The sequence below is a fragment of the Magnolia sinica genome, chromosome 13 (assembly GCF_029962835.1).
Source record: "Magnolia sinica isolate HGM2019 chromosome 13, MsV1, whole genome shotgun sequence".
Classification (NCBI taxonomy): Eukaryota; Viridiplantae; Streptophyta; class Magnoliopsida; order Magnoliales; family Magnoliaceae; genus Magnolia; species Magnolia sinica.
Genome location: NC_080585.1, coordinates 17,046,168 through 17,073,779, shown reverse-complemented (window position 1 = coordinate 17,073,779; position 27,612 = coordinate 17,046,168). Strand labels below are relative to the sequence as shown.

General features: G+C 38.6%; 1 protein-coding gene across 1 annotated transcript; it reads left to right on the top strand.

Annotated features, from left to right (window-relative positions):
• Positions 1-1,621: 1,621 nt before the first annotated feature.
• Positions 1,622-25,501, top strand: LOC131223007 (ankyrin repeat-containing protein At5g02620-like). The gene is made up of 3 exons (XM_058218285.1): positions 1,622-2,259; positions 21,456-21,871; positions 24,424-25,501. Exons 1-3 carry the CDS (start codon positions 1,806-1,808, stop codon positions 25,366-25,368), a joined length of 1,815 nt encoding a protein of 604 aa, XP_058074268.1. The 5' UTR covers positions 1,622-1,805; the 3' UTR covers positions 25,369-25,501.
• Positions 25,502-27,612: the final 2,111 nt, after the last annotated feature.

Below are 27,612 nucleotides of genomic sequence, written 5' to 3'. Positions count from 1 at the left end.
CTTTACCAAATCGTCATATAGCCAACAAAAGTATGTGTAGTTGAGAGCATACATGAAGGTACAATTGAGACCCACAAGAGTCAACGTTGGGTCCATTTTTATCTAGTAACTTAATATATTTTTGAGATTAAATATTTATAAAGTGATTTTTCCACTAGGCTTAACAATTCGAAAATGTTTTATAAACATTTTCAACTGTTAAAATTTTATTTTAACTATTAAAAAGATTTTGATTGCACTTTTTGATACTTTTGTTTCAGCTTATGAGTTCATTACTTGCCATGCATGATATTGAATCAATGGTGGATGGTTACGACTATAAATGGATTAATCAAATATAAAGTATATAATTGAGATAGGATCTTGGACTTCTAATATAGCTGGCACATTAAAGGGTCCTCGCTCTAACTCCAGTGGTAGACTCTCAGGAGTTTCAACACCTTGGTCAAGGGTTTGAGTACCCATAGGTGGCGAAATCCCACTATGGCGTGAGTGTGTGGTGGTGTGTGCGCGTGTGAAAAAAAAAAGCCGGCACATGAAAAACTATAAAATAATTGAGTACCGTAACTGTGTCTCTCTAGGATCTAATTCCTTGCATATAAATCATATCCCAATGACAAAGGGCGCGCAATAGAAGAGAGTCTTAGACGTCCTAACTCTAAGGGTATCATCTATAGAGAGAGAAGAAAAAAAGAAAAGAAAAGAAGAGAGACCTCTTTCCTTCCCTCTCTCCTATCACACGGTCCACATGTGTGGAGTCCACGTCAGATGGCTCTATACGTCTTTCTTGGTCCTGTGATCTGGTTTAACGTGTCAGCATCCACAAATTAATGGGTTTTAGGTGGCATTGTTATGGGAATTCTAGTTCTTATAATTACGCTTTTCAATCTAAAAAAACTTGAGAATATCAAATGGTAATCCTCAGGGCTAAAAGTCTAAAATCTAGATTTTTTGAAAACTATTATATTTTACTGTATTTCAAAAAAATCCCAATAGAACTGATATTTTATTTGTGAGTATAACTCCGTATTCCTGCAGTTATGCTGAGGGAAATCATGGCATACAAGCCTACGCAGCACACATGTGCAAGATCAGAGCCATCTATGGGCAAGCCATATCGGCACGTGTGCTCTCATTGACCTCGTCAGTCTCTCCTCACACGGTATATATACAAGCTCACGTGAAGACCGATCATGACATAGTCAAGCCCACGTAAGTCGTGTGGGTCCTTGTACCTTAAAATCTAGCTTGCGAAATATTTAGATACTCTATAGCAGAGAGAGAGAGAGAGAGAGAGAATTACAGGAAAACTACAGGAGAGAGAAATGACAGGAAAATTACACACGTGGATTCCACAATCCTAACCTTTGACAAAGATACGTTGAACAATCCTAACTTCTGAGAAATTACATACGTGGATTATTCAACCAATCGTATTTTTAGATGGTAATTTAGAAACAGTGAATTCCATAATGTAGTCAGTTTAATTTGAGTTAATATATGCCACGTGTACTATTTTTATGTGCCTGCGTATCAAGAGTCATACACAGCCAGAGTATCAAATACCTCCCCCGTCTGGATTACCAGTGATCAAGTTAAAACCATGGTTCGTTGACCTTAATGCCTTTGGGGACAAAACAAGCTACCATTACGCGTTTCATATGTACTAACAAAGAACTTTCATGGCGGCTACCTGTGTGGAAAATAAGGCCATCCCAACGCTTGATTTTCTTCCTTTTAAGGAGCTCACATGCAACCCCATTTTTCCTCCTCATTTCTCCACACCATATTCCTGAGCTCGGAAAATGGATTGGCGTCTCCACGAGGCGGCTCTAAGAGGCGACGTGCTGGCTTTCACCACTCTCATTCAGGAAAACAAAGATGTTCTTGGACAAACAACTGACGAGTCATCAAACACCGCGCTACACATCGCATCGCGGTTCGGACGCACCGAACTGGTGGCGGAGATCATTAAGCTGCGGCCGGACATGGTGGCAGCAGAGAATCAGAAGAAGGAGACACCATTTCATGAAGCGTGTCGTGAAGGGCACATTGAGGTGTTGATGCTTTTGATGGAAACTAATCCATGGGTTGTTTATAAGCTTAATAAAAATGGCGAAAGCATGCTTCTCTTGGCATGTGGTCATGGGCGCATCGATGTCGTGAAACATCTCTTGAGCAAGTCGCCGTTGTTGCTGTCGTCCGATGTGGATGGGAGGTCGACTTCTCTTCATGCAGCAGTTTCAGGGGGACATACAGGTAATTAACAACATCATTATGTACAAATCAACATGTTTTGGTGACTTGGTCGTAAGAGGCCAAATGATCATACTTTCTTTTAACCCATCACCAAAACATACCTTTTCTTCTCTTTGTTTTGTTAACTATATTGTTCTCAGCTGGCTTAGGGTCCGTTTGGATGTAGTTGCTAGTCCAATAAAGTCTGAAATAGTTGAATTGTCCATCCGCAAAAGGGTTGTCCGGGGCATGAGGATTTAAATCCTGGGAAGCATTTGTATGTGTAGATGGGGGGTTTTTGTTGGGAGATCCGTGGAAGCACACAGAGATGAATCAAGGATAGCAATCCAATAGCACCAAGCAAACACAAAGAGAATACAACAATTTAACGTGAAAAACTTTGTCGGGAAAAAACCACAACACAAAGCGACAAATGATCACTATGAAAGCATAAATTACAAAGAGAGAAGGTTTACTTAATTCGAACAACCTCAAATCTCACTTTTGCTACACCCCTTTGAAACCCTAGAACCATTTAGAAACCCTTAGAATACCTCCCAATCTCGTTTATACCAATATATATAGCCTTGGAAAGAATCCCAAACGAAATTGGAAACAAATCCCGCAAATTTGCAGTTTTGCATAAAATCTGTGCAGAATCTGTCGATGTTATCGAAGACCTGCCGGTAGCATCGAAACTAATCTATCAATCCTATCGAACACTCATAGATGACATCGAACTAACACCTTAACTGTCTAAAGACAAAACATGATTTTTCAAAAATTCTCGATAGCATCAAACATTTATTAATGGTATCGAAAAAGTGCCTAGTTAGTCTAGCAACCAACTGAAGAAAATTCAGAAGACAACGATGGGATCGAGAACTGTTTGATATCATCAAAAGTGACATCAAACAGGGTGTCAATGGCATCGACAAACCTTGTATTTAACTCGATTTAAGACATTTATTACAATAATCTCCACTATGTCTTCAATCATCAAATGTGTAGCTTCTTATCCTCTTTTCTTATATCCGCGTTGCATCATAGCTCTATCAACGCTTCTCGTGCACATTCCGTCTTCCTTTTACGCCATCGCCAAGCCTAGAGAAGTTGCATATAATTTAAACTTCTCTATAGGAACGACCTTGGTAAGCAAGTCTGCTGGATTCATACTGGTGTGAATCTTCTCCAGAGTCACGCTTCCTTCTTCAAGCACCTGTTGGATAAAGTGGTGACAAATATCAACGTATTTAGTACGAGAGATAAACAAATTTTTTAGCCAAATTTATAGTACTTTCATTGTCACAATTAACCGGCACGGCCTCATGCCGAAGCCCCAACTAATTTATCATGCCTCTTAACCAAACATCTTCCTTAAATGCTTCCGTCATTGTCATATACTCTGTTCGATCATGGAAAGAGTCACTACAGACTGAAGATTCGACATCCAACTAATTGCTCCACCTGCTAATACAAATGAGTAATCTGAAGTCAACTTTCTAGAATCCACACTGCCTGCATAGTTTAAATCCACATACCGAACCAACTTTGCTCCCATTTTCTCAAAAGTTAAGATGTAATCTTTTGTACCTTAAATGTATCGAAGTAACCATTTCACCACTTCCCAATGTTGTTTGTCAGAGTTTGATATATATATCTGCTCATAACACCGACTGCCTGTGAAATATCCAGTTTTGTATAAATCATGGCATACATTAAACTGCCAACCGTATTTGAATAAAGTAAATGAGACATATCCTGTTTTTCCTCATCTATTTTGGGACATTGTTTTGAGGAAAGCTTGAAGTGAGTCGCGTGAGGAACGATCACTAGCTTCACCAGGTTCATTCTATACTTGATCAACACATTTTTAAGGTATTCTGCCTGTGATAATTAAAGCCTGCTTCTTTTTCACTCTCTATGAATATCTATGCTAAGAACCCTCTTTGCAGCCCCCAGATCTTTCATATCAAATGTCCCTGATAACTGAGTCTTTAGTACGTCGATTTCAGACATATCATGACTGGTGATCAACATATCATCAACATACAATATAGGATGATAAATTTTTCATCACTTAGTATCGTGTAATAGACGCAGTGATCGTATTCACTTCGAGTAAATTTTTAACTCAATATGTAAGAATCAATTTTTTTATATCACTGCTTAAACGATTATTTCAGGCCGTGGAACGACCTCATTAACCTACAAATCTTGTTCTCTACCCTTTTAACTTCGTAGCCCTCTGGTTGCTTTATGTAGATATTCTTTTCATACTCTCCCTATATGAATCCAGTCTTGACATCCATCTGTTCCTGCTCAAGATCGTATTGGGCAACCAGTGACAACATGAATCTGATAGATACTTGCTTAACCACCGGCACGAATATCTCCGTGAAGTCGATTCCTTCTCTCCAAACATAACCCTTCGTTACTAACCTTGCTTTGTATCTATCTTGTTTCCTTTTAAACAACTACTTGCATCCGATCGCTTTTTGGTCCACTAGAAGCTCCACCAGCTCCCATGTGTTATTTTTGTGGAACAAGTCCATCTCATCGTCCATAGCTGCCTTCCACTTTTTTGCATCAGGCTCATCAAGAGCCTCCTGATTAGTAGATGGGCCCCCCCTCATATGTAATGAGGGTATAGGAGATATTAGAGTCATCCATGTATCTTGTCGGTAACCTACGATCTCACGGTGAGTTTCTTCTCATAGGTGGCTGCTCCACTTACTCATGTACCTTTGTCCGCCCATCTATCTTTACTTGAGTACCATCTATGTCAATCTGAACATCTACAATCAACCTCTCTGGTTCATCTTGCTCCTCTTGATCATTCTTGCGGAATAGGGAGCTTTCATCGAATCTAACGTCACGGCTAGTGATGACCTTGCGTGTGACCTTGTCGAATAACCTGTAACCTTTCACCAACCCCGTAGCCAACAAAGATATACTTTTTGGCTCTATGGTCTAGCTTATCTCTCTCAATTGATGGTACATGAGAGTAAGCCTTACAACTAAATATACGCAAATCTGAGCAGTCAATTTTATGACCACTCCATACTTCATTTGGGATCTTGCATTCAATTGTCATAGAAAGAGACCAGTTCACTAAATAGTAAGCCATGTTAATGGCCTCAGTCCATAAGTCCTTGCTCAACCCAACATTACTTAACATGCATCGGGCCCTTTCCAAGAGGGTCCGATTAATCTGTTCAGTCACACCATTTTGTTCAGGTGTGGGCGCACCTCGATGTGCCTAATGATCCATTTATCTTTGTAATATTCATTAAACTCAGTAGAAGTAAATTATCCACAATTATTAGTCCTTAAAACCTTTATTTTTCGTCTTGATTGTTTTTCCACCATTACCTTTCATTGTCTGAATATAGTGAAACCTTTGGCGATGACCCCCATACGTCAGAGTGCACATAATCAAGTACTCCCTTACATACATGTTTTTTATATTTAAAAGATAATTTAGATTGTTTACCATATACATAATGCTCGCATATATCTAAATTAGAATTCTTAAAAGCTTCAATCAAACATCGATCAGAGAGTACCTTTATGCCCTGCTTGCTCGTGTGGCCTAGACGAGCATACCACATACGTGCAGACGTGAAATCCGCAACAGTTTCTGTCACTCCACCTACTAAAGTACTTTCGATCAACCTGTAAAGGTTTTCGTGCCTCTACGCTCTCATAACCATGAGTGCCCCTTTTAATACTTTAAGGACACTATTAACGCCAGTGAACTTACACCATATAGCCTCGAGTGCACCGAGAGAAATCAAACTTTTCTTCATATCAGGAACGTGTCTTACATCAGTCATGGTATGCTTTATCCCATCAAACATCTTGATGTGCACCATACCAATAGCTACAACATTACAGACATTTTCATTGCTCATAAAGACTTGTCCACCATCGCACTCTCTGTAATTGACGAACTAACTCCAATGAGAAGTCATGTGATATGAAGCACCTGTGTCAAGGATCCACTCCTCTCTATGATTGTCGTGCAAGTGTCCGATCATAGACACAAATAACACCTCACATGTATTTGTCTCTTCATCAGATGCGACAATATTGGTTTGTCTGGAAGAAGCCTCTAAGTTTTTTTTTCTTCGTTTTAGGATTTATACAATCCTTCTTCATGTGTCCAATCATCCCACAGTTCTAGCACTTTAATTTTTCTTTGCCCTTTCCCTTGGATTTTGATATAGGTCTTAAAGATCATATATCTCGCTCAGTATCCCTGCCTCTCGTAAGCAGGCATCAGAAGATGTTCTTATGCCGCCGTTTATCTTTCTCATGGCCTTCCCTTGAAAGGATGAGATAACAGTTTCCACACTCAGGGACTTATTATTGGTGTACAATGAGTCCCTTAATAACTCATACGATGCAGGAAGAGAATTTAACAACATACATGCCTGATCATCTTTATCTTTGACCACTTCCTTCATATGTAATAACTTGCAAATCAATTTATTAAAACTACTGATTTGGGCCTCCACATCTCCACCTTCTGCCATCCTGAAGTTGAACAACTACAGTTTCAAGTGTAGGCGATTCTCAGTGGACTTTTTAGCATAAAAGTCCTTTAAATTTGCCCACAAACTCGCTGTGGTTTTCTCTCTTAGAACATTGTAGAGAACCTCATCCGTGAAACATAATCGGATAGGAGATATATAAAGTGTTTCTATCAAGAGTATTCCAGTCTTTGTCACTCATAGACGGTGGTCGCTCCTCGAGAGCCTTATCTTTGCTTTGCTTAGTTAATAGGCTAATCCCATTAACCTTCGATAAGTCAAAATTATTTTTCCCTGAGTACTTCTCAATATCATACTTAATATTTCCCATTATGACTAATCCTTTAGATTCAAGCTTGCACCCAAACTTGTCTTTGATACCACTTATTGGGGGATCCACGGAAGCACACATAGATGAATCAAGGATAACAATCCAATAGCATAAAACAAATACAAATAGAACACAACAATTTAACGTGGAAAACCCTTTCGGAAAAAAACTACCGCACAAAGCAACAAATGATCACTATGGAAGTAGAAATTACGAAGAGAAAAGGCTTAGCCGATTTTAACAATCTCGAATTTCACCCTTGCTATACCCCTTTGAAACCCTAGAACTATTTAGAAACCCTTAGAATACTTTCCAATCCCGTTTACACCCATATATATAGCCTTAGAAAGAATCCCAAACGAAATCAGAAACAAATCCCACAAATTGGCAGTTTTGCGTAAAATCTGTGCAGAATTTGTCGATGCCATTGAAGACCTGCCTGTAACATTAAAATAATCTATCGATCCTATTGAATACTCATAGATGACATCGAACTAACACCTTAACTGTCCAGAGACAAAACATGATTTTCCAAAAATTCTCAATGGAAATTGAACACTTATCGATGACATCGAAAAAAGTGCCCAGTTAGTCTAGCAACCAACTGAAGAAAATCCAGAAGACATCGATGGGATCGAGAACTGTTTGATGTCATCGAACAGGATGTTGATGACATCGATAGACCACGTATCTGACGTGATTTAAGATATCTATTACAATAGTTTTGTCCTAATGTTGCTATTTTATTTAGATGACACCTCTTTCTGAAAAGTGAAATCTCTCACTAGGAAGTGGGTGTTTTACTCCAAGTCATTTTGAGTCAAATCGAGTCAGGCCTAGTATTGAGTTTACCAGTGACTCCCCTAAGAATATGATTGAATCGAATTGATTAGGCTGAGTTTTAAGTAAAGTAGATAGTTGGCACATAAAGTAGCTATGAGGATAGAAATAAGAATTAGCTTGGAGCAGAGAGATAACATATAAAATAGTAGTTATTGGACAAGAATGAGAGAAAAAAGGAGAGCGGAGGTAGCCGCAAAGACAAATTTACCCTCACAAAAGATTTGATCCCTAATGCAATGGGTAGAGCCGGTTTGCCTCGGGATACAACAACTCTCCACAGTGATGGATGACTCAAATTAAGTTCACATTAGATGACTCAGATTAAGTGCACGTTAGATTAAAGCTTATGAACTAAGTGTTAGTGCACTGATTTGTACATCTTGTTTGTCAATCACGTAAGTCCTTGTATTAGGTACTCAGTTGAGCCTCTAGAAACTGAAGACGAAAGATATAAGAATGCAAGAGCATTAAAGAGCAAATAACATGTAAATGAGTGCCTTAGTGACCTTGATCCAAGACAATCCTTGAACCTCTAGATGATCTTAGCTTAATAAGTAAACTTTATCGATAATTCATTAGCTTTAGGATTCCAATTGGAACATGATAAGTAAGGATAGAAGTAGTGCAAAGCTGTTGTGAAAATATACGCCCAAAAGAACAAATTTTGAGTGGTGCTTAATCTCATCGAGTAGACTTTGATGGGTCTTCGATGTCATTGGATCCCCTCGATTGCATCGAGCATAGAATTTAGATATGTCAAGTAAGAATTCAATATTTTATCTGATTTTTTTATGGCATCGAGGTCTCATTCATTAGGACATAGCTTTCATTCATTAGTTCCACTAAGCTTCTGCACGTGCAACCATGTTAATTCTATTATATCACAAGTGAATTTTCACTTAGATTTGCCTTAACTAATTTGCCCACACAAAAAGTTGAGAAGAAAGATGAAGAAAAGTCCAGGAGAGGAAGAATAATGAGTTTTTCTGTATATGCTTTTTAAGTGCCTATTTAATTTATCATAATTATAGGTAGCCAATTGTAAATAAGCAATTATTTTTTACTAGTGCATTTCTTGAATAGGTATAACTTCTTAGAAGTCAAGTTTTAGATCGTGTGACATCGGGTACCACATTAAGGTCATGAACTCGTTCATAGCTAAGATGGACCGAAGAAAAGAAGGCAAGAAGGATTGAACAAACTTATCATAGTTCGATCGGTCTACAAAGATGGTCGACAGGTCAAAACTTCGCCTGAAATTCCACATTGCTTGCTAGCTGATTTCTGCTAGTTTAGACATGTCAACAGATCTTGTCGACAGGTCAAAATCCAGTTCAATAGGTATATGGGTTGAAAATCACATAATTTCCACTTTAAATCTCTGACACTTTTTTTGTTGTTTCGACTTGTCAACTTGACCGGTTGATGATAGGTCAATGGATGCGAAAAATTTGCATGATTTTCTAAATTTAATTCATAGTAACTGTTTAATTACATTTTTATGAGATTTATTCAATAGATCAAATCCTTATAAATTTTCTTCTTTTTTCTTATGAATTTGAAAAGCTCTCGTGGATTCAAGGTAGTCATTGATCGATAAAGATGGTGATCAACCTCATCACGTCATCCCCTATGTCATGTTTTTAATCTAGAGAGCATGCATCAAGTGGACTATGGTTGCAACTAGGAACGTAGAGTAGAGAATATTTTTAATAGATGCCACTATCATGGATAGCTATATTCCAGCGCTTGTCTTTTAGTAGCATAACATTCAATTTTAAGATAGCCTTATCGGATAAGACATTGCAGATAGCCTTATTGGATAAGACATGCACGATTTCTTGCTACCACATGGGTTTTCCTCCTTTCCGTCTTTCCTGGGAAAGAAAAGAAGAGATCGATTGTACATATTTTAGAGCTTTTGGTGGACAATGTGCCATTCCAAATGGATCTTGCATCAGTGCTGCGCATGGGCTTGCCTGGCGACCTGGTCACCAAGGATATCCCAGATGACCTAGCTCCGTGGGGTAGACCCAAAGCTTCACCATAGAAATAATGGGTATTGAATGCCTACTGTTGAAATTTTCTAGGTGGCCATAAATTATTATTATTATTTTCAACCAAGCTGATATTTGTGTTTTCTCTCCATCATGGTCATTATAACCTAATAAATGGGTTGGATGGAAAATAAGCATTATGGTGAGACCTATGAAGATTAGGGTCATTTGAATCATATCTAATGGCCATTGAAAAAAATAAAATAAAATGGCCATTGGAATTTCTTATATTATGCTATTTTGCATGATAATTCTGATTTATTAGTGGATAGGTAAATAAATGGATTAGGGTTTAGGATTGGTGGCAGGTGTTGTGGGGTCATCAAGATGTATGCATTTCTGTCAGCACCGTCCATTTGTTTGGCCCACTCATTTTAGGGCATGGCTAAAAAATGAAGCAAATCTAAAGCTCAAGTGGAAATAGTGATGATTGAACACCCACCATTAATACTTGGCGCCCACAAATATTTGGATCAAGCTGATATTTGTGTTTTCCCTTCATTCATGTTTGTGTAGGAGGCAGATCATGTGTGTTGCCAACACCAGCCCCAACAGTGGTGCCTTGATGGGTTGGGTGTTGTTAGGTCCAACGTGATGTATGTGTTTTATATCTACACCATTCATCCATTTTGCCAGCTCATTTTAGGGCATAAACTAAAAAACAAAGCAGATCTGAAGCTCAGGTAGACCACACCACTGGAAGTGGCAGTGATTGAAAGCTCGACATTAAAACCTTATTAGGGGCACAAAAGGTTTGGATCAAGTTGATATTCATGTTTTCCCTTCGTCAATGTCTGTTTCAGTTCTGTGCCACCTTATCAACAAGTTGGATGGCAAATAAACATTATGGTGGGCCTTATGAAGATTTTAATGGTGGTGTCATTATCCCATTGTTTCATATAGTGTGGTCCACTTGAGCTTTATATCTGCTTCATTGTTGGTTTCATGCCCTAAAATAAGCTAGGAAAACAGATGGACAACATGGAAATAGAGCAGATACATCACAGTGGGCCCCATGGAACCCAACACATCACCACATCAGCTAATCCACGCAACAGGTATGAAAACAAAAATCATAGTGGGCCCAGGAAGGTTCCAACAGTGAGTGTCATTATCCCCCCTGTTTTATGTGTTGTGGTCCACTTGACCTTTGGATTAATTTACTTCATTTTTGGGTTCATGCACTAAAATGAGCTGATAAAGCAGATGGATGGCACAGATATAAAACATATAAATCACAGTGGGCCTACAGTACTTGCCACCAGGGACATCCTTGGTGGCAGGGTCACCCAGGAATCCACTTCCTTAACCCATTCGGTCATGGCTTATCAAAGTGGATGAGTTATTTGATAATCCACCGTAGTGTGCAGGCCAATACACAGGCATTAATTTCCTTGGTGTATACAGTAGGATCCCACATTGGTAGCTGGTATCCCTGAAATCAAACTGGTCTAGCAAGTATAAAATTTGATTAATGAAACCTTATTTGCTGAGTCAGGATCATTCCCAAATTTAATTTCATTGCACCATCCATTAAATGTCACCAGATCAATTAGTTAAGTAATATAATTAGAGTATATTTTCATATTTTGGAAGGTTTAATTTGAGATATTTGTGTACCATGTTTACGTTTGAACGTGTTGTTTTCTCAAGCAGCATGCTCATCAAGAGTATGAAAGTTCTCTCCACCAATACAGTAGTTTGAACGGATTGGACTGGATCGCCCACCGGAACAGGTGGGCTTCTAGTCAAAGTTTTTAATCATTGATTCATGCTCTTTGGACACACACACACACACATGGGGTATCTGATTAGTGGGAAAAGAAAAGAAAAAAGAAGAAAATAAAATAAATATTTTACAATGATTTCCATAAGTAGTATTGAAACATACATGCTTATAGAATTTATTTTTCAAGGTTTTGCCTGAATAATAAGTTTCATGTTTTGAGATACCTTTCTGTTATAAATTATATATAAGATTTTGACGATGAAAATGATAATAATTATTATATAAAATTCTTTATTTTCTTTCGCAAGAAAAACATAATGAAATATTCAATTATAGTAAAAGTACTTCATTAATTTTCTTTTCACTCCTTATTCCCCCTCCTGATGTGAGGCCTTAAAGCAAGTCATCGATGAATCTAAAACATTCTTGCTATTCTCAATGAGAATCAAGAGCCCCAAATTACAATTATGTTGCTCTAAGCTCCACTTTAATTTTAATTTAATTTTTTATTTTTTAAAAGAGCTCTGTTTTATAAAATACAAAGAAACATATTGATTAAAATTTGTAATTTTCTCCTTCATTAAACTACTGAAAGGTTTCACACATCGATCCATCTGGCATCGTGTACTATCTTGTGGACGGCCATGGCCTGACAATCACATCAAGTACTGGACAATGCTAGCTGTTTTTAATGGATGGCTTTGAAAGGAAATTTCACAAGAGAAAAAAGGCAATGGTCTCCAGTATGTGAGGTATCAGAGCCATGGACAATCGAGCAAACGTGGCCTTCCCGTGTGGCTTCGGCATAATTTGTGACACGTGTAGGGATCGCAAATGGTGAGGAGGAAAAGCGTGCTTCGCACAATTGACTTTGGTAGACTTCACACGCAGACATCCCTATAAAGGAAAAAATAAATAAAAATAAAAATTCTACGGTGCAGTTTCTTTGAAACTTCTCCGAAAAATAGGATACTGGGAAACAACTCCCTTTGGGTTGAATTGTTACACGTACGTCCCCTATGCTTGGAGACGTTGGATGAATCCAAGTCCGTTTTGCCTGCTTTTGGCGCCCACACCTAAAAATCAGGTTTGTTTAGAAACACCCAAAACAAGATAGCCCCCACGGATTTTGGGTATTCTCAGTATTTCATACAAACAGGTGTTGTAGAGGATTCCTGTACTGCAAAGGACTTTAGCCCATTTTTAGTCAATTGGGTCAGGCTTTGCTCAAGTAATGCTTCAACGAGGACCTGGATCTGGCCCTATTTTCAAGGGTCTAGGTCCAATTTTTCAGGCTTGTTATAGGTAGGTCTCTTCATTATGGGTACAAGTATTGCTCATCGGCATGCCAGTTCTCATGGGCTCCTGTGAGAACTTTTTGAGAACTCATCACACATTATGTGAATCCAAAATTTCAACGGTTCATGTGATACAACCATGAAATCCTTGGGGCCCAACTTTTACTTTAATTCAAAACTTTGGTAGGCCATGGAAAAAGACTTAACTTTTACTTTGATTCAAAACTTTGGTAGTGTTTGAAAATAATCTATTGGATACACCAAAAATAGAAAAATAAAATAAAATAAAATATGAAATTTGTTTCACTAGGCTGAATCACGTAAAATGATATGTTGTCTTTAAAGCGTGATTCGCCCCCTTATCAATCGCTGATAGGTTATAGGCGAATTGCTTCCAGGATACGATAAGTCTGTCTGCATCTGGCATGTAGCAATCACGATGGGTCCATTATGGAACAGTTTAACGCAGTAGATCCGTTCTGGCAGAATCAGATAGTGGAAATGTTCACATTATTCTAAAAAGGAGATTTGGAGTATCTCATGGGAGAGATGGTGTTAAAATGATTGATTTTGGACAGGAATGGTCCAGTTTATATAGGCACCAGGTAGTGGACTGTTGCTGGGTGGCTATCAATGATTTAGAACATTTGAAAAATGTTTTTGACCGTTGACCATTAATTTCAGCCGTTTTTGGTCATCAGATCACAAGATCTAACCGTTGGATCATCATGGCTCGTCTGTTTTCGGACCGTCGTGGCTTTCCATTAGCTAGTCATTTTTAGAAACTGCTAAACATTTCGGATTTATAATCCGACCGTTCTCAGTCGCCGATAAAGCCTTGACTCATTTCAAGTGCAAAGTACGTCAACTAGCGCCACACTGCCCACACCGTAACCCACACCCACGCCTGTGCTTGAGCCTGAGCGCGCGCACGCATGCGTGCGTGTGTTCCAATACTATGCATTGAAATATGCAGCTCGATCATCTCCATCTCTAAAACATCCAAGTAAGAATACTACCCACACATCCACATATAAACCCCAAAAAATTTCTACCATTTCCGATGTGGGACTAAAACTACACGCCGTATTTTTTAATTTGAAATTCTCGAAAACAGTTTTGGCGCCAAAATCCTGAAATTTTAAAATTTTGAATATTTTCAAAAAATCAGAAATTTCAACAATCCCCCACTGGTTTTTTTTTTTTTTGTTAACAATAGAAAAATCTTTGTCAGAGATAGAATAATAGTTATTATGAATAAAAAAAGATATCTTGTGATTTGAATATTTTCTTAGTGTAAGTATTTTAAAGTTATTTCAAAATTTCTGATTGCCGCAACATTGAACCAGTTATTCTTATATGACATAACCGAAAATACTAGACATATAATAACTTCTGCGTTATGTGTTCCTCCATATTACTCACTTAGGGCGTGTTTAATTTTTCAATTCCCTGGGAAATGCCCCCGTAAATGGTAATAATTATTTCCCTCCCTAATTGCCGCACTCTTCTCCATAATTGATTTGACGGCCTACTTTTTCGGTGTAAAAATGACAAATACTGTAAAATATTTATGGGTCCCACCATGATGCATATCATATATCCACACTGTTCATCCATTATATCAGATGAATTTATGATATAAGCCAAAAAATGAGGCATATCTAACACTCAAGTGTACCACGCCATAGAAAAATATGAATCAAATACTTACCGTTAAAAACTTCCTGGGGCCACTGTTTCTTTTGGTATAGGCCAGTTGAGTGTTGGATCTACCTCATTTTTTATCTCATATATCAAAATGTTGTGGTAAAATGGATGGACGGAACAGATATGTCCTATACATTAAGATGGGGTCCAAAAATTTAAACTACTTCTTTTGAATTGGTTTCCAAGACCAAAATTCCCACGAATATTCAAACAGGTGGAACGGTAATAATCATCCATTTCCAAGGTATTTACCATTTCCAGGTGAAACGGTAAAAATCAAACAGGCCCTTAACACTTTTAATGGCTATGTGCTTATCTTGTTTCATGAACGATCCCAAGATAACTCTAACTCTCATGAGAAGCGGCACCACTTCTACGTTCACATAGGTGAAAATCCTTCCAGTGTTTTTGTTACTTAAAACACTTGTTCTATTTGACTAAATTTCATTAAGAGTTTTAATACTCAACCCTCTTTTATAACAGCCAGCACTTTATCCTGGATGAGGATATTTAGATTTAGTGCTGAAACTTTTTACTTATCAATGAATTGTTGTTACCCATTGAACCTAATTTTTAGAGATTTTCTAATTTTGGATTAAATTTCTTTCACTGGTGGAACTTTGATTAAAGAGTTTCAACCCTATCCCTCTAGATGTTGTTCTTACTAACTCTCTCGTAAGAGGTTTAGTAAAAAGATTAGCCAAGTTATTACTTGACTTCACAAATGAGATCGCAATGATTTCATCTTGAATCAATTGCTTTACATAATCATATTTCAAATTTATGTGTTTAGACTTTCCATTGTAGGTATTGTTGTATGCTTTTACTAAAGTGGCTTCACTATCACAATGAAGTGAAACTACCGGTATAGGCTTCGTATAGAATGAGATTTCTAATGGAAGATCCCTTAACCACTCAACCTCTTTTCCACAGCAGCCAAAGCTATGAACTCAGATTCCATAGTTGAGTACGTTATGTAAGTTTGTTTCTTGGATTCCCAAGATACAGCTGCACCGGTGATTATCCACCCTGTAGTTGACTTGTTGTCTCTTACACTCGATATCTAACTTGCATCGGTATATCCTTGTAACACTGCTAGAAATTCTGAGTAAAATAACCCTAGTTCTTTGGTTTCTTTTAGATAACCTAGAACTTTGCTTATAGTTTCCCAATGTTTAACACTTGGATCACTCGTAAACCTGCTTAGTCTACTCACAACATATGTTATATCTGGTCTTGTGCATTGCATCATATACATAAGACTGCCTATAGTACTAGCATGCTCTAGTTGTGCAACTGCTCTTCCACTATTTTATTTTAACTTGATACTTGAATCAAATGGGGTTTTTGCCTCTTTGATTTTTAAGTGATTAAACTTGTTTAGTATTTTCTCAACATAATGAGATTGACACGATGCAAAACCCCCACTATATTTTTTAACTTTGATACATAATATAATATCCACTTGTCCAAGATCCTTTATTTTGAAAACTGAAGAGAGAACTTCTTTGTTATAGTTGTACCTTCCATTTTGTTACTAATTATTAACATATCATCTACTTATAAGCATATGATTACAATATAATCATTACACACTTTTAAGTATATGCATTTATCAGCAATATTATGTGCAAAACCATAAGACAGAACTTTAGAATTAAATTTACTATGCCACTGTTTCGGTGCTTGCTTTAATCCATATAAAGACTTAATAAGTCTACACACTTTTCTTTCATCATCTGGTAGAACAAACTCTTCTGGTTGCTCCATGTATACCTCCTCATCAAGATCACCATTTATGAATGCTGTCTTTACATCCATTTGATGAATATGAAGATGGTGTATGGATGCTAAAGCGAATATGATCATAATCGATGTTATTCTAGCTACTGGTGTCAAAATAATCGATTTTTTCTTTCTATCGGAAACCTTTAGCAACTAATCTTGCCTTAAAGATTTGATTTATACCATCAGTGTGATATTTTTTCTTAAATATCTACTTACAACTTAATTGTTTAGAACCTTGAGATAGATCTACCAATTCCCATGTTTGGTTAGATATAATTGAATCCATTTTATCATTAATGCCCTATTTCTAAAAAAACGGAGTCTCTTGAAGTCATAGCTTCACTAAATGTTTTAGGTTCATTATCTATAGTTAGAACCATAGGTATTTTCCTAATGACCTTCTCTCTATCACCCTCAACTAAGTGAAAAGTGAGTTGCTGAGAGTCTATTTGATCAGGATCAAGACTCTTCTCTACTCTTTCTCTTTGACTCCTATGAGGTTCACTTGGTGTTTCTACTTTTAGTTGTGTTTCTTTTATGGTTTCATTAGGAGATTAAATCTCAGTATTCTTTTTCTCCTGAGAACTCTACATCTCTAGACTTTATGATTACATTGGAGTCTAAGTCTAGAAGTCTATAAGCCTTATCATGTTGTGCATATCCTACAAAGACGCATCTGATAACTCGTGGTCCTAACTTAGTTCTTTTAGGTTATAAAATTCTGCAGTATGTAAGACCCCCACACTCTAAGATACCCTATGTTTGGTTTTCTTCTTTTCCATATTTCGTATAGAGAGGTCTTGGTTTTCTTAGATGAGATTCTATTTAAAACATGACATGCGGCTAGCAACGCTTCTCCCCATAAGTTTAATGGCAATTGTGCTTGTATTAGCATTGAGTTGATCATTTCAACTAAGGTTCTATTTTTTCTCTCTGTTACACCATTTTGTTGTGGTGTGTAGGGTGTTGTACACTGATGTATTATGTCATGTTCTTTACAATAAGTAGAAAATTCATTAGAGAAATATTCTCCTCCTCGATCATTATGAAGGATTTTAATATTTTTAACTAATTAATTTTCTACTTTGAATTTATAGATTTTGAATGCATTAAATGTTTCATCTTTTGATTTTAACAGATATACATATACATATTTTGAACAAATATCTATAAACGTTAAGAAGTACCTCTTCCCTTCACGGGTAAGAACGCTATTTAGTTCACATATGTCAGTATGCACTAGGTCTAATATTTGAGATGATCTCTTAATATTAGGGAATGATTTCTTAATTATTTTATACCATATGCATACTTCACATTTATCTTTGTCACTATCATTGTATGATATTAGGCTGTTATTAGCCATGAGTTTTATGGTACTGTAGCTAATATGAGCTAGTCTACCATGCCATAGCGTAACAGATCAATTATGTAAGTAGAAGAATTCTTTTCATTCAAAGAAAATTTGATCATCCCATTACAAGCATAACCCTTACCCACAAAGTTTCCATTCTTAGACAAGATCAGTTTGCCTGATTCAAACATAACCTAATCCAAAGTTTGCTTAAGAGATCCCCTGAGACAAGATTCCTTCTTATGTCTACGACATGCGGTACGTTGGTCAGGATTACCTTCTTTCCAACGGTAAGGAGTAATTCCATGATTCCTCTACCTGTAACTTTTGATCGACCTTCATTTTTTATTTGAACCTCTTGACCATTGGTCACATATTTATAGGTTTTGAAGGCAGATTGATCGTTGCATATATGGGCTGCGGCACCTGTATCATACCATCAACTGACGGTTTTCTCTTAAAATAATTTCACTTCTGTGACCATTGCTACGATATCATCATTGACTACATTAGCTTCTTTCTTAGGCTTTTTCGGTCCCTACAGACTTGGGCGTAATGTCCAGTCTTGTCGCAGACATAACAAAATCCCTTAGGTTTGTCGTTCTTCTTTTGAGTTTTTTTTGAATTTCCTTTGATCTTTGTTAGGTTTTAAGGGAATCAGATTTCTCTTAGTTATTATTTTGGGATGGTCTTTCTACTGCATTCACCTTAGATAAGGATGCACCATTAGCGTCATCCTTCTTGTTTCGGTTACGGGATTCTTCTTCAATATGAAAATGCTTTTAGATTTTTTCCAGGGTGAATTTTTCAGATTTATGCAGTAGCTTCTTCTCGTAGTCTTTCTAACTCGGAGGCAATTTTGCGATAATAGCTCCAACTTGAAAGGATTCAGGTAGGTTTATTTTTAAAGCCTTTATTTTGTTTACAATTAATTGTAATTCATGGATTTGGGCCAGCATCGACAAATTGTCTATCATCGTGAAATCGAAATAACTGGCAATTAGGAATTTCTGTGTACCTTTCTCTTCAGCCTTGCACTTGTATTCCAGCGCACTCGAGATTTCTTTAGCTGACGTGGTCCCCGTGTACAGATCGTACAATCGATCAGAGAAAGCGTTGAAAATATGGCGATGACACAACAGTTCATCTTCTTATCGCTTGATCCTAGCAGCGTCCTGTTCTGGAGTATCAGTATCCTTTGCTTCAAGTAGAGGCTGGAGAGTCGGGTCTAGGATGTAAAAGATCTTCAGAGCAGTTAGCAGGAATTTTAGCTTGTCCTGCCACCTAGTGAAATTTGAACCATCGAATCGGTCCAATCAAATCAGATCCTGGTTCATCAATTTGACTGATGCAACGCTTTTGATGTCCATAATCACGCTTTAAGATTATTTGAAAATAATCTGTTGGATATATCGAAAATAGAAAAAATAAGATAAAATATGAAATTTGTTTCACTAGGCTGAATCATGTAAAATGATATGCTGTCCTTAAAGCGTAATTCACCCCTTTATCAATTGTTGACGGGTTACAGGCGAATTGCTTCCATGATAAGACAAGCCTGTTTGGATCCGGCGTGCAGCAATCACGATGGGTCCACTATGGAGCAGTTTAACGCAGTAGATCTATTTTGGCAGAATCAGATAGTGAAAATGTTCACAATATTCTAAAAATGAGATTTGGAGTATTTGATGAGAGAGATGGTGTTGAGATGATTGATTTTGAACTAGAATGATCCAGTTTATATAGGTACCAGGTAGTGGACCATTGCTGGGTAGCTATCAATGGTTCAGAACGTTTGAAAAATATTTCTAACCGTTGACCATTAATTTCAGCTGTTTCGAGTCATCGAATCACAAGATCTGACCGTTGGATCATCATGGCCTGTCCGTTTCGGACCGCTGTGGCTTTCAAGGTAGCTAGCCATTTTTAGAATCTGCTGAATGTTTTGTATTTATGATCCGACCGTTCTCAGTCGCATATAAAGCCCTGATTCATTTCAAGTGCAAAGCGCGCCACTATAGCCACACTGCCCACTCCCACGCCCGTGCCCGTGCCCGAGCCCGAGCCCGAGCATGAGCGGGCGCGAGTGTGCGTGCATGTGTTCTAGTGCTACGCACTAGAACACGTAGCCTGAGGATCTCCATCTCCAAAACATCTAAGTAAGAATACTACCCACACATCTACATATAAACTCCCAAAAAACTTTTTTACCATTTCCGATGTGTGACTAAAACCACACATTGCACTTTTTAATTTGAAATTCCTGAAAACCATTTTGACGGCAAAATTCCGAAATTTTGAATATTTTCAAACAACCAAAAATTTCAACAGATAGGTCATGAAAAAAGAAAACAATTTCCTCCCTTGATTTACATCTCTCTTTGCTATGGCTCACCAAACTTTTAGATGATAATGAAAATTGGTCCCTAGGGGTTTCATGGGATGCCACAACACATGTTATATATATAGAGAGAGCAAAGGTTCTATGCGGTCGAGCTCATGGAAACTTCCCATGAGGTTGAGCTGCATGGGCTCACCGTGATGCGTGTTGACCATCAATACGGTGCATTTAATGGGTCCCATATATATATAAACACATCTACACTACATTTGATGGTTCCCATTATGTTACACGGGCTAGATATGTGAACCACATCTCGGTGGGCCCAATAAATGATCATGAAGGCTTTAATGGGCAGGTAACCCTTCTCAAGGGTTATCTGTGGTGTGGCCCACCTAAATCATGAATTGACCTGATTTTTAATCCCTTGGCCCATTATGGAATGGTGCATCTGACTGATGGTGTTGATGTCAGATTCAGGGCCATACAGCTCGACCTCAGGAGAAGTTCACACAAGGGCAACCTCATAGTAACATACATATATATATTTGGGTTAACTTGTTAGTACACACCCATGTTAGCCACCCCGCCAGGATCGATACCAAGACCTCAAGTGTTGAAACGAGGTATCTCCACTCAGTCTGCCAATTGAGTGTGTGTGTGTGTGTAACATTGAGCTTTGCTAAGCCATACTTAGGGCTGTACATGAATTGAGTTTGTTCGGTTAGCTCGCTCGACTCCAAAAAGCTCGATTAATTAATAGACATTATATATAATATAACTTTTAAAATTTGTGTGTTTAAATTCATTAAGGTGGCCCTGATCGTGCAAATACTCTAGTTTGATGAGGACGCAACCCCACCCAAATCTGACTCGAAACTGATTTCCAAAAACCCAATGGGTACCTGATCAACCCGTATGGATCTGGGTCAGGTCATCAAAAGCAAGATCTGGACCCAGTAAGAACCAAGCCGATCAGCCCGGGTCTAGGAGCTCTGGGACCGACACGTTGACAGCCTTTGGCAGAGGCATGGATTTCATGCTTCACGAATAAACGGGCTGTGTCAAAGCCGACAATTGTCAATATTCTCTAGAGAAATAGGCCTGGGCTATTCAACGGAGAAGCACGGCCCACAAATCACATTTCTACAGCTTTGATCCATGTACTTACAATACAGTTAGCTAAAAATAATAATAATAAATAAATCTGAATTACATGGTGTTGCAGATGTCGTCCGTGAAATAATAGAAGTACATCCGGAAAGCACGAACAAAAGAGATGGGCAAGGATTCTTGCCATTACACATAGCTTCAGCCAAAGGTCACTTGATGATAACAAGAGACCTTTTAAAGGTGGATCCTGACCATTGCTTAGTAAAAGACCACAATGGAAGGACGCCACTACATGCAGCAGCCATCAAAGGCCGAGTGGCCATTCTCAATGAGATCCTCTCAGTGAGCCTTGATTCGGCCCAGGTGCTAACGAACCAAGGAGAGACGGCCCTGCACTTGAGTGTGAGGAACAACCAGTACGAGGCGGTGAGGTTCTTGGTGGAGAAGCTCATCCTCACCAACCTCATCAACTTGCCAGATCACAACGGGAACACCGTCTTGCATCTCGCCACGGCTGGGAAGCTATCTACGGTATGGATTGATCTTTTCATGTAAATAGCAGCTTCAATGGTCAGACAGGGGCTTGAGTTGACTCAGGTTCGGGTTTTGGGCTGGTCTGGCCTGGCCTACTCAGAATTAGAGCTGGCTTTGGGCAGGCTGGGCTCCACGTGAGTTTTGAGTAAAAAGACCCAATAGCCCATACTTAATATACAAATCGATGTGTGGGTCCCACTGTGAAGTTTTAATTGCACCCAATCCGTCTTATATATCCTTGTCGGCCCACGAAACTCTACGGTTCAAAACTCAGTTGCACCCAACCACAGGACCAGTTGGGATGGGGACACCCACCTTTAAGAATTTTCCATATTGTATAGGGGCCAACCGCGCGTTTTATGCATCATCTAGCCCGGATAAAGAAATTCCTGAAAAAATTAGAACATTCTAAAACTTAGGTTGGCAACAACACGTGATTTTATAAGGTTCTAGGCATGATTTTACATGGTGTTGCCACCTGGGTTTTAGGATCCAAGGAGATTAAATTACGTCTACTTGACAACTACAACCCTTACTACATTACAACCTACATTACAACCACAACCCTTACTATGTTATATGGGCATGGGTCGTGATTGCCATGTTATATGGGTTGACCCATGTAACATGATAATCATGATCCATACAACATTACAACTCCACATGTCACGTGGTAACTACGACCCATATAACATAATAACCACGACTCATATAATATGACAATCTCGACCCATGACAACTATAACACATATAATATAACAACCACGACTCATATAAGACAATAACCTTGACCCTTACCATATTACAATCACGACACATATAAACAATCACAACCCGTATTCATATAAGAGTTGTGGTTGTAAAGTGGTAAGGGTTGTGGTTGTAATGTAGTAAGGGTCGTGATTGTTAGGTTCATGTAATTAATAACTTGATTATTTTTAAATAATAAGAGTAAAGGCCTACAATGGGGTAATCCGTTCCGTTTACCTTGACGGTCAGCTCACCGTGAGCCCAAAAAGTCCTAACTTGGGCAGTGTCCACTTCTAATAAACATCGCAATGAACCGATAAAGTTTCAACTGCGGGTGCCATTGTCATCATTATTTTCTATTATTTGGTCAACATGAGCTTTGGATTAAGCTAATATTTAAATCTTATCCCTAAAATGACATGGCAAAAAGGATGGGCAGCATAAATTATACATATACATTAATGTGGGCCTCACGTGTTAGGCCTTGCCTGCACCCAAAAAGGCTTCTGTCAACATCACTTTCTCATCATAATATGATGTAACTTCTTATTCACAAAAAAAAAAAAAAAAAGTACAACTACTTAATTAAGGACAAGGGCATTTTGGTTTGAAATTTTTCCAAAGCTTGTCGGAAGGCTACCCTCCGAATATTTGGAAGGTGGAAGCTTTTTCAAGAATTTGACCCTATAACCATGCCTGTATAGTCAAAATTCCCTTTTCTTTTTATCTTTTCCTCTTTTCAATAGTTGATTGCAGGGCCAAAATGAGAGTTAGGACTTTAGGTTCTATCCTACTAAGGATAAATTTCCACCCCAGCCCACTTCTCCCTAACTTTTTAAACTATGTACTCTTTAACTGCCAGCTTTACTCAACGAGGATTAATTTCAAAGGCGCAGGTATTTGAGAAATTCTCTCATCCGATTTGTCGATCGGACCATTCACCCAATCAATACCTTCCAACATGTCACGTGAGCGTGCACTGTAGGATCACCTTGCGTAAAACAATTCAACTCCATCCACTTGCACCATGCGGGCCAGACCTGTATTTTCTTATTTCTTGGTCGGTTTTATATTAATTTCTATAGGGTGGCTCACAGATTAATAAATGGGTGGATGTTGCACGCACATGATAGGTTGAAGGTTATTGTCATCATCTCTGGGAAGTTATATATAATATGTCGTAAAACTCATTCCAACTGGCGAGATAGACTTTTTTAAGATTCTGATAGTCCGTATCATTTCCGCCTCGAATTGCGCCTTCTCTGGTTCATCTTCGCCATGAAAGTGACTCGATGTCACAACTTAGGTTTGCCTTTCATCAGTAGAAAATTAAGTAAAGATAAGATGCGAAAAGACTTCCTCTAAATCCACACCGTTAGATCATGAGGATGTGATAGAGCCCAACTCCTCAATGTTCCATGCTCTCGATGATAATGCAGTCGGGCCAAGTCGTCATCATCATCAAAGCCTCCAGTTAATCGGGATTAGCTACACGAATCTGGTGGCATTAGAATTCTTGAAATTAAAAAAAAATAAAAAAATAAAAATAAAAATAAAATTATGGGAAATGTTTCCCATTGCCAATCTCACACAATCTTCTTCTTGTTTTTTTTTTTTTTTTTCAAAATCCAATTTGGTACTGCCAATGAAAGAAACTTCCATTTTAGTTAGCATCAATTACTTATTAAAAATCATAATTTATATAAACTGTTGGTATATTTTAATAAAAACAAACAAATTTTTTTTTTTTTTTTTTTTTGGTGAATTTTGATCTTGTTCGTTTGATTTTGAAACTACAGATGGTAAAATACCTGGTGGGAAAGATGGACATGGACATCAACGCTCTAAATAACAGTGGACTGACAGCTCTTGACTTAGTGGTGTCAGATGCTAACAGCTCCGGCGTCCTTGTACTCATACACACTCTCGAGCAAGCCGGCGGCAAGCGAAGTGGGCAATTGCTTCCCCGGACGCCTGAAACAAAAGGAGTCCTCAAGCCTTCTCCCCAAAACACATTTCCTAGCGAAGATGATCCCATTGAAGAACGGTTGTCATTACCTAGGAAGAGTCTTGATTCAAATCGCCATCGCCGGCACCAATCTCGCCGGGAAAGACGGATGGAGCTCCACATGGAGGGCCTGCAGAATGCTCGCAACACAATCACGGTGGTCGCCGTCCTGATCGCCACCGTCACATTCGCCGCAGGCATCAACCCGCCTGGTGGGGTCCACCAGGATAACGGGCCCCTAATAGGAAAATCTACGTTGGATAAAACCGCAGCTTTCAAAGTCTTCATCATAAGCAACCACGTGGCGTTGTTCTCCTCGCTGGGTATAGTCATCGTCCTGGTCAGCGTCATACCATTCCGGCGCAGGTCGATGATGAGACTGTTGAAGGTGATCCACAAGATCATGTGGGTGGCTGTGTCATTCATGGCCGTGGCATACATGGCAGGGACGTGGGTGATCACGCCTCCTGGCAAAGGGTCGAAATGGGTACTGTGGGCCATGTTATCAATTGGAGGGGGAACCATGGTGTCGGTTTTCGTGGGGCTGGTGGTGATGTTGGTGAAGCATTGGGTGAGGAAGATGGAATGGAAGAGAAAGAACATAAAGAAAAGGACTCCTGACAGTAGCATTAGTCGTGTGAACGAGCTGCCTACAGTTAGGAGGGAAGATAGCCCTGGATCTAGCACTACTTCTGATCTCGACAGCTCTGAAACGTCCGGCTATACAGTGTACTAGAGCACAGACGGAGGATCCAGTTGAAAAAATAACTTGAAAATAAAAATATTTGAGAAATATCTAGAATGTATGTAGGAAGTATATAAAAAGTGCCTAGAATGTTTCTATAAAGTTTTCCTAGGCTAGTTTAGAAGAGTGCGGATCCTCTGTGTGCTGGAGGCAGGAACTCCCTGCCTCCAGCGTTTTCATTGGTCAACGTCACTGTTAGGGCCATGTCATCAATTTTTTAAATATATTAAAAGAAATACATTTAATGAGGACTATAACGGAGACGTTAACGGAAGCTGTTTACTGCTGAGTAACGGACGCGGATTGCGTCCTACCCCCGCCCGGACGGGCAGGGCTATGTGGAGCCCGAAGTTATGTAAGTATTTTATCCATGCTGTTAATCGCTTTTATTAGACCATTTTAAATTATTACCCAAAGAACAGGCAGGTCCACAACTCCAGTGGACCACACCAAAGGAAGCTTCAGTGATAATGACACCCACCGTTGAAACCTTTATGAGGGCCACTGTAATGTATTTTTACCATCCAACCTATTAATAAGGTCATGTAGAGGTGGATGAAGTGAAAACACAAATATAGGCTTGATCTGAAACTTCTCTAGCTCCCAAGAACTTTTTAATGGTGGAAGTTCAATCCCCACTTTGTGGTCCACTCTAGACTTGTACCTGCCTAATATTTTTTATCACACCTTAAAATGATCTTAGAAAAACGAATAACGGTGTGGATAAAATACTTACATCACTTACATCACTTTGGTAGGACGCAATCCGTGTCCCTGAGTAACTCAGTATGGTAAGGGCCTGTTTGGCCCATGCTCTAAAATGATCTCGAAAAATGGGTAGACTGTGTAAATATAGCCCACACATCATGGTGTGACCTACACAACTTGCTAACAATGAGTGATATTAGCACGGACCGGATACGATTCCATCTAGCCTACTTCCAAGCTTTTCCATTCTTCCCAAACATGGAGTGGAATTGGCACGGGACCAGATGCACTTCCATCCCACCCAAGCCCATCTAATCCAGCCGGCCAAACAGGCCCTAAGCGTAATGAGTAGAGTCCGTGGAGCCTACCGTCATTGTCATTCGTGCATGGTATCAACACCATCCATCTCTTTTATCATCTAATTTTAAGATTTTACAACAAAAATTAATCGTATCCAAAGATCAAGTGGACCACACCACCTGAAACAGTGTGAATTGAATTCTACTATTGAAAAGTTTTTGGGGCCCACAGAAGTTTTATATCAAGATGACATTTGTTTGTTCCATTCATCCATGTCTTTGTGATCTTATGAACAGTTTGGATGAAAAATAAACATCATTGGGGGCTTAGAAACATTTCAATGGTGAAAATCAATACTTCAACTATTTCCTTAGGTATGGTCTATTTGAGCTTTTGATATACTTTAGTTTTGGGTTCAACTCCTAAAATGATTTGAAAAAAATGGATGGATGGCGTGGATAAACCACATGAATTCACAGTGGGGCCAATAGAATTTACCCAGTACGATAAGACTCAGTATGCAATCCAATTTCACGTGTCTAACGGGGACGCGGATTTCCTACCAAAGCCTTTTGCAGTAAGATCCTGCGCAAGGATTTCAGATGGGCCCACTGCAACGTTTGTGATAAATCCAACCCATTCATCCATTTTTAGATATCATTTTAGGACATCATACCAAAACTAATGTATACGTAAAACTCAAATGGGCTACATGAGAGGAAATAGTGGGGATTTAGTGTCCACTGTTGAAATATTTATATGGCCACAAAAGTTTTGCATCGGTCTAATATTTTGGTGTTTTCACTTCATCCTAGTAAAATGACCTTATAAACAGTTTGGATGGCATATAAACATCAAGCGGCCCAAGAAGGTTTCAACAGTAGGAATTTCTTTCTCCACTGTTTCATCTTGTATAGCCCAATTGAGTTTTTAATCATCCTAATTTTTAGTTACATGTCTTAAAATGAGCTCTAAAAATGGATGAATGGATTGGAATTCTTATAAATATCACGGTGGACCCCACCATACATCCTAGTGCTGGAACTTCATGTAGAAGGCTTTCCCCAGTGAATCCGCATCCATGGTTTCCATTGGAAACGTATTGGCTACTCCTCTGCCACTCGGTGCTATGTGGGCCCACCATGATGTATGTGTTTCATCCATGCCGTCCATCTATTTTTCTAGATCATTTTATGATCTGAGACAAAAAATGAGGTATAACCCAAT

What these genes read in the sequence shown, in the direction of transcription:
- LOC131223007 (XM_058218285.1), top strand. Translation starts at nt 1,806, where the DNA reads ATGGATTGGCGTCTCCACGAGGCGGCTCTAAGAGGCGACGTGCTGGCT. An exon ending in AGTTTCAGGGGGACATACAG is followed by an intron (nt 2,260 to 21,455) that starts GTAATTAACAAC and finishes ATGGTGTTGCAG; the next exon opens with ATGTCGTCCGTGAAATAATA. An exon ending in CGGCTGGGAAGCTATCTACG is followed by an intron (nt 21,872 to 24,423) that starts GTATGGATTGAT and finishes TTGAAACTACAG; the next exon opens with ATGGTAAAATACCTGGTGGG.